This window comes from Meleagris gallopavo, chromosome 27, assembly GCF_000146605.3.
Source record: "Meleagris gallopavo isolate NT-WF06-2002-E0010 breed Aviagen turkey brand Nicholas breeding stock chromosome 27, Turkey_5.1, whole genome shotgun sequence".
NCBI classification, from domain to species: domain Eukaryota; kingdom Metazoa; phylum Chordata; class Aves; order Galliformes; family Phasianidae; genus Meleagris; species Meleagris gallopavo.
In genome coordinates this window covers 17,118-25,143 of record NC_015037.2, presented here as the reverse complement: position 1 = coordinate 25,143, position 8,026 = coordinate 17,118, and the positions used below count along the sequence as shown (strand labels likewise).

Below are 8,026 nucleotides of genomic sequence, written 5' to 3'. Positions count from 1 at the left end.
CGAGGGCTACACGCATGGGGCTGCCCCACTCAGTACGCCCTCATCCCATGGCACCGCGTCCCCACATCGCAGGGGTGACCCCACAGCTCAGCTCTCAGTGGTGGGTGGCATCGTTCTGGGCCAGCAGACGATGGGTTTTACCTCATCCACAGCCCCTGAAGTGGTGACTGGTGCTCAGCCACTCCGTGCCGAGCTGCAAGGGGACACGAGGCGACGCTGCCCCTCACTCCCCTCCCACAGGTCCCTCCTGTAACCCCCAAGACGACTGCTGGACACGCAGGTCTCAAGAACCCTTCTTTTGGCAAAGCCCAGCTGACATCTCCCCTCAGAAAACGGGGAAAAACATCAGTCTGCACAGCGCCTGTCCTGCAGGCAACGCCCTACATCCCCAGAAACACCAAAAAAGCCCTGGGAAACCCCAGCAGGCAGCGCAGAGCCGCCAGGTCCTGCTCTGAAGAGACCGCGCACCACCTCCTTCCCAGCCCTATGAAGGAAGGGTGCGGGGCTGAAGGAGGCACTGAACTCGACCAAGGGTCTGACTGCCTGAAAACCCACGTGCTGCCCCTCGCAGCCACCGACTTACCCATAGGTGATCCGAAATGAGGCCCTCTGGGTGGCATACCCATGGGGGGGGGGCCGGGGTGCGGCATGCCGGGTGGGGGCCGAGGAGGGGGCTGGCCTCCAGAGCCCGGTGGTCCTGGGTGGTGCTGGCCCATCCCGGGAGGGCCGTGGTGCACCTGCATGGGAGGCATTCCTGTGGGGATAAAGGGAGCTCAGGATCTCGCCGCTGCAGCCCGTGAGGCTGCGTGCTTGAAATGGCAGGTATAAAAAAGGAGCCTGACAGCAGTTTTCTGCTCCCAGCCAGGAGATTTAAGGGGAGAAAGCAATCAGCTTTCCTCTGAAGCACACAGAGGAAGGACAAAAGTGAACAGGAGCTGGCTGTAGAAATGTCAGAACTTGTCCAGCTCTGGGAGAAATACTGTTCTCAGTGATGCCAGGTAGTTTTTCCACACTGTGTTTTCAGATACGATTTCTTGCCTTCATATAGAAACAAACAGTGATTTAGCAGCTGGATCTTTCAGGCAAGGTTAAAGTAGGACTTTTGGGGGGATTGGATTCGATGATCTCTACCCCCGCAATTCTGTGATTCTGTGACAGGTAGAAGGAAGAAAAACCACCAAGTGTGGCACAGCCTTTGCACAGGGGCTCAGGGAGAAGCCACCACCTTGGAGATTTCCACCAAGAACCCAAGCAACCTGACTTTGAAGCTTGCTCTGCTCCGAGCAGGAATTAAGCCTGCATTCCCCTCTCCCCCCCCCAACAATTCTATTATTTTAAACTCATAAGGAAACAAAACCGAATTTCCAATTGCTTTCTCCTTCCAAAAAAAAAAAAGAGAAAGAAAGAAACAGGAGCCAGGTGCAGCTCCGTGGAGCACGTGGTGTGGAAGCACTCACTCAGGCTTCCCTGTGCAGTTCATAATTAGCTGCTCCACAGCCTGAAGAGCCGGGCTGTGATCGGGGACAGCAGCAGCCGCCATCTGCTCAGCACACGCCAGGGCTGGGATCACACAAAGCCCCCTAATCAATCAGCCAGCCTGCCCTGCAACCCTCGGGGCAGGGTTATTACAGAGCAGGCAAGATTAGAAACAATGGAATCAGAACTTTTCGTCTTTTTTAAAGCCAGTGCAAAACGGATTTAATTTCTGCCTTGGAAACCACAGAGTCTAGATGTATACACTGCTCATTTCCCCAGTACTACAGGGCTAAAAACGGAAGGGAATCAAAGAAACATTTTGTTCTCGTGCCTTGAATTAGCTCCCACCTAGCAGAGCTGCAGACTGCGCAGAGAAGGTTCACACTTCATGCATTAACTCACACCAGAGAAAAGTGAGGATGGCTTGGAGTCTCGTCGACGTTCTTCCAGCCAGAACAGCACCAGGGACCTGAAAAGCCTGCAGTGCAGTGGCCTGTGCCTTCCTGTGCCCCACACCTTCACAGGGACAACGCGTGTCTTGACCCAAACTGGATGCCTCCCACAAGGGAACTATTTCCTAAATCACCAAAATGCTTTTCACAAATCCCGCTCCAAGCTATTTTTTGCACATTTTACAACACACAGAAGAGAAACCCAAAAGCAGCACTGCTGACGTGACATATCTGCTCCTACGCAGACTCTCCCTGTTTTCTTGGGGAGGAGAGCAGCCACCAGGCTGCCCTGTGCTGCAGAGAGCAAAAATACAGCCAGCACACAAACAAATGCAGCTCAGGGCATTCAGACTGCTGTTTCTATTTAGCACTGAGCAAAACCAGTGTCTCAGCAGCTAACTGAGGTACCCCCTGCCCTGTCTGCCTGCTCCACCACGGCTGTACTGTACTCAGTGCCTTCCAGACAACAGCAGTAATTCTCTCTCCTTTTTACAGAAGGAAAGCCTCGCAGAATCACAGAATTGTAGGGGTTGGAAGGGACCTCCAGAGATCATCGAGACCAACCCCCTGCCAAAGCAGTTCCCCACACAGGTCGCACAGGTAGGCGAGACCTGAATATCTGCAGAGAAGGAGACCCCACAACCCCCTGTGCAGCCTGTTCCAGTGCTCCGTCACCTCACCTACAGAAGTTCTTACGCACATTGGTGCAGAACTTCCTGTGCTGCAGCTGATGGCCGTTTCCCCTCGTCCTGTCTCCATGCACCACTGAAAAGAGCCTGGCCTCACCGCTATGGCCGCCACTCCTCAGATATTTATAAACCTGGATCAAGTCCCCTCTCAGTCGTCTGTTCTCAAGGCTGAACAGACCCGGTTCACTCAGCCTTTCTCCATAGGGGAGATGCTCCAGGCCCTTCACCATCTTTGTGGCCCTCCGCTGGACTCTTTCCAAGAGATCCCGGTCTTTTTTGTACTGGGGAGCCCAGAACTGGACACAGTACTCCAGATGAGGCCTTACCAGGGCAGAGCAGAGGGGGAGGATCACCTCCCTCGACCTGCTGGCCACGCTCTTCTTAATGCCCCCCAGAATGCCATTGGCCTTTTTGGCCACGAGGGCACACTGCTGGCTCACGGCCGACCTGTCGTCCACCAGGACGCCCAGGTCCCTCTCTGCAGAGCTCCTCTCCAGCAGCTCATCCCCCAGCCTGTAGTGGTGCATGCAATTATTCCTCCCTAGGTGTAAGACCCTACGCTTGCTTTTGTTGAACCTCACCCGGTTTCTTACTGCCCAGCTCTCCAGCCTGTCCAGGTCTCGCTGAATGGCAGCACAGCCTTCAGCCAATCCTCCCAACTTCGTATCATCAGCAAACTTGCTGAGGGTGGCCACTGTCCCCTCATCGAGGTCATTGATGAAGATGTTGAACAAGACCGGACCCAGCACAGACCCCTGGGGGACACCACTGGTTCCAGGTCTCCAGCCAGACTCTGCACCACCAACGACGACCCTCTGCGCTCTGCCACTCAGCCAGTTCTCAACCCACCTCACTGTCCACTCGTCTGTCCCACACTTCCTCAGCTGTGTTATAAGGATGTCGTGGCAGACAGTATCAAATGCCTTTCTAAAATCAAGGTAGATTACATCTACCACTCTTCCCCCATCCACCCAGCATGTGACAGCATCATAGAAGGCCACCAGGTTGGTCGAGCACGACCTCCCCTTGGTGAACCCATGCTGACTACTCCTGATAACCTCCTTTTCTCCCAGCTGTCTGGAGATGGTATCCAGCACAAGCTGTTCCATCACCTTTCCAGGGACAGAGGTAAAAGCCTCATGGAAGAAACCACAAGAGGGGGTGATTTATCCAAGGCCATTCCACAGAAAAGGTTCTGCATCTCCCGAGCTTGGGAGATGCCTGACACGTACCTGGGTGGTGCATGCCACCTGGGGGGAAGGCGTGTGGGTGAGGTGGGTGCCCTCCGGTGGGTGCAGCCCCAGTTGGGGGGCCGGGGGCACCGGCTCCAGGTGGCATTGGTGGGGGTGGCATGGCGGGAGGCATGCCAGGAGGCATTGCTCCAGGAGGTGGCACCGGCGGGGGAAATGATCCTGGAGGTGGGAGGCCTGGAAAGAGAGAAAGAAAGAGCAGCCATGAAGATTTGGTTGAGTGCAGAAGGATGAAAAACAAGCACAAAGAATCCCAGACAATCGGGAAGGAAGTTAAAGCACGGTAAGCCACAGCAAACAGAGAAACCAGCAGACTGAAGCACTGGGATCCGTCCACTCCATACTGGGAGAGCACAGGCTGAGCTGCTGCAGCACGAGAAGAATTCCCAAGGATGACAGCCTTGCAATCCTGCGGGTCTGCAGGGCTTTGCACTGTCACCAAGAGCACTCATGCGGCACGGTGCTGCTGCACTGAGCACCCACACGTGACACTGAGCAGCTCCACACAGAACACAGCCTTTCAGCTCTGCCCACAGACGCTCCAGTAACAGCACACTGAGACTCAGGAGTCCTATCACCACCCAGGGCATACTGCTCCAAGGTGAAAGCAGGCTGCTTCCACAGACCCCAAGGCAGGGACAAACACACACACTGAGCACCAAAACCACCTCTTTTCAACCCAACGTGGCTCTACCCACCTGGAGGGGTGACGCCAGGTCCCAGAGCAGTGACCACAGGGGTGGGGACAGATGGAGGAGGAGGAGCATCGGCAAACAGCTGGTGGGGCCGATCAGCCTGAGAGAGTGGATTCTGAGCTGCCAGGAGCCGCTCAGCAGCTGAGCCGTGCCGCTCGCCTTTGGAATCCTTCTTGAAGGCATAGGAGACAGTGATGGGCCTGTTGCAGAGGTATTGTCCATTCATGGCCTCGATAGCAGCGTCAGAAGCATCAAAGCTGGCGAAGTTGATGAAGGCATAACCCTTGGAATTGCCCGTGTCCGGGTCCCGCATGATCTTGGGTGTCTGCAAGATGACCCCAAAGGCGCTGAAGGTGTCGTACAGCAGCTTCTCGTCGATTTCGGGGTCCAGGTTGCCTATGAAGATGTTGGCCCCCACATCCAGGTTCTTGTTGTGAGCTGAGGCTTTGTTCACTCGGATCGGCTTCCCATACAATTTGATCATGTTCATGATTTTAATGGCGTAATCTGCGTCCTCCTCGCTGAGGAACTCCACGAACCCATAGCCTGCAACAAGGCCCCACACAAAGCTTTAGGTCAGGGCAGAACCACGGCCTTACGCTGCCCCCCATTGCCTCGAAGGGGAACGCTGCTCCTGCAGCCCGAAGGCACCAACTCTTCTCACTTAAAAACCGAGCCCAGGGCTCTCTCAAGATGGAAGGCCCTGCAAATCATCCACCCTCACCTCCCTTCCTGCAACAACTGCTCTCTGACCACACTCCCCCCAGACCCCCCAGCTAAAGCATTCTACTCCACGTGAGCTTTTTGGGGAGCACACCACTCACCCTGGTGTTGGCCTGTGACTCGATCCTTGGGCATGTGGGTGTTGACCACGGGGCCTGCCTGGAGGAAGAGCTCCCATAGCAGCGGCTCGCTGACCTTCTCGTCCAAACCCCCCACGTACACAGTCGCATCTGGAACAGAGCAGAAAAGAGACCGACTGAGCAGCGCGTGGGAGCTGCAGGCCTGAGCCCCGAGTGCTCGATGAGGAAATCATCGGAGGCTGCAGAGATGCCAGAGCAGAGCCCTGCCTGAAGCCGGGAGTTAACACGGCCTCTTTATGCTGTTCCAAATCAGAGGCTCTGCAACGAGACCCTGAGAGAAACCAAAGCCCCTCAAGCATCCCGGCCGCGAGGGAGCCGAGACCCCCGAACCCTTCAACCGGGCCCACAGGGAACCACAACCACGGCCCCAGCCAGGAAGGCCGCACAGCCCCTCCACCTCCCGGTGACCCACAGAACTCCATACAGACAACCACCCGCTCGCCCTCAGCACCCAATCGCCCCCCACACCGACCCGCCGTCCCCGCGCAGCCCCGCACGGCTCACCCTGGTTCCGCTCCGAGATGGGCCCCGCCGCCATCTTGGCCCGCTCCCTCCCGCGCGGCACCGACGCGAAGCGACGCGACGCAACGCGACGTAAGGAGACGTAAAGCGCCGCAGCCTCACGCTGTGACGTCACCACGGCCGCGAACCGGAAGTGACGTTGGCGCCTGAAGGCGGCCGCCATGTTGCTTTAGGGGGGGAGCGGCCTGCTACCGCACCCCTCCCCTTCTGTCGCGATATCCCCCGCGGCGCCTCGACAACCCGCGACATTCCTCGGGTGTCGCCCCCCTCTCCCCTCGGCATGCTCCTCCAATGGCAGCCACACGCCGTTGCCTGCAGAACGCTGTGCTTTAATAGGCAAATACAAACACCGCTGACAAGGCCCAGCCTCCCCCCCTCCAGCCGCGCCGTGAGGCCGCGGCTCCCGCGTTGTGCTGTGGGCGCAGCCCGAGGAGGGGTCAGAACCCTCCGCCCCACGGCGCTGATCCCCTCTGAGCCGTGGAAGAGGGGAACCCAGCGCTGCTGTGGGGCCTCCAGTGAGGGGTGCGGCCCCATAGAGCTGCGGGCCCCATGAAGCTCCGGGCTCCAAAAAGCCACAGGGCTCAAAAAGCTACGGGCCCCTGGGAGCCCCCAAAAGCCCCAGGCACTGACGGACCACAGGCCCCAAAAAGCTGTGGTCCCCAGAAGGCCCCAGCCTGCCCAATAAAACACAGGCAATAAAGAGCTGTGGACCCCAAAAAGCCGTAAGCTCCCAAATCTTCAGGCCCCAAAGAGCCATGGTCCCCAAAAAGCCCCAGGGCCCAAAAAATGGTGGTCCCCCAAAAAAATCTCAGGCCCCAAAGAGCCGTGGCCCCAGCGCAGAGCGAAAGGCAGCAGCTGAGCCAGCACCTGGGGGGCTGCGTCCCTCCACAACCCCCAGACTGGAGGGACAACGAGGGACGAGTCCATCCCTGCAGCGTGTGTCCCCTCAGGGGGGTTCCCACCCCCAGGGCCCCCTGAGACCCCTCACCGTGAGGGTGCCAAGGGGCTGCTGGCGGGCTCGGCATGGGCCCCATCCTGCAGCCATGCATGGAGCCGGTCCTGCAGCAGAGCCAGCTCCTCCACCAGTAGGGCCGGGCAGGGGGCCAGGCGGCCATGCTGTGGGGACATGTGGGGTCAGGGTGGGGCACTGCAGGGTCGGGATGGAGACGTGGGGTTGGAGAGGCACATATGGGGTTGGGATGGACGCGCATGGGGGTGAGGTGGGGTCGGATGGACACATATGGGGTGTGAATGGATGGTTATGTGGGGTTGGGGTGGTTGCATATGGGGTTGGGATGGTCACACATGGGGTTGGATGGACAAACATGGGATTGGGAGAGACTCGTGGGGGTGAGATGGATATGTGGGGTTGTGGTGGACGCACATGGGATTGGGGTGGATGGATACACGGGGTTGGGATGGTCACACATGGGGTTGTATGGACAAACATGGGATTGGGAGGGACACTCATGGGGGTGAGATAGACGCGTGGGATTGGGAAGAATGTCCATGGGGTTGGAATGGATGCATGGGGTTGGGATGGATGCACACTGGGGTGGGATGGATGAACGCGGGACTGGGTTGGTCACGCGTGGGGTTGGATGGACACGTGGGGTTGGGATGGATGTACGTGGGATTAGGATGGACACGAGGGGCTGAGAATCCCCCAGCCCCGTTACCTGTGCCTCAGGCAGACCCCGCAGGTAGCAGCGTCGCCAGAGCCGCACCGAAGGTCCTGCAGCACAGGGCAGCAGCAGCCCCTGGGGGGGTGTGGGAATAGGATCACCCCCCCGATCACTGAGGGTCTCCAGGGAGGGGGCCCAGCGCAGCAGGCGAGGGGGGGGCGGCCGCTCCGCCATGGGAAAGGCTGTGGGGTCAGAGAGCCCTTGGACAGAGCCAGCACCGCCCCAGAGCTCGATCCTGACCAGGCACTGGGAGACTGGGAAACAGGAGAAAATGGGTTAGGGGCTGTGGGGGGAAACCCAGCAGCTGGGGTGCAAAGGGGTGGTGAGGAGAAATAGGGGAAAAGCTGGGTTAGGGGCAACGGAGAGGGAAACTAGAAAATGGGGTAAAAGGGGA

At 58.3% G+C, this 8,026-nt stretch overlaps 2 protein-coding genes across 2 annotated transcripts; both read right to left on the bottom strand.

Annotated features, from left to right (window-relative positions):
* Positions 1–365: 365 nt before the first annotated feature.
* SF3B4 (splicing factor 3b subunit 4) lies at positions 366–6,038 on the bottom strand. Its single transcript, XM_010723823.1, has 5 exons — positions 5,930–6,038; positions 5,387–5,515; positions 4,566–5,108; positions 3,850–4,044; positions 366–754 (listed from the first exon to the last, which is right to left on the bottom strand). Exons 1-5 carry the CDS (start codon positions 5,961–5,963, stop codon positions 381–383), a joined length of 1,275 nt encoding a protein of 424 aa, XP_010722125.1. The 5' UTR covers positions 5,964–6,038; the 3' UTR covers positions 366–380.
* A 97-nt stretch (positions 6,039–6,135) lies between these two features.
* Positions 6,136–7,993, bottom strand: LOC104914392 (myotubularin-related protein 11-like). The gene is made up of 2 exons (XM_010723822.3): positions 7,627–7,993; positions 6,136–7,063 (listed from the first exon to the last, which is right to left on the bottom strand). The coding sequence occupies exons 1-2, from the start codon at positions 7,804–7,806 to the stop codon at positions 6,932–6,934; spliced, it is 312 nt and encodes a 103-aa protein (XP_010722124.1). The 5' UTR covers positions 7,807–7,993; the 3' UTR covers positions 6,136–6,931.
* Between the last annotated feature and the right edge of the window lie 33 nt (positions 7,994–8,026).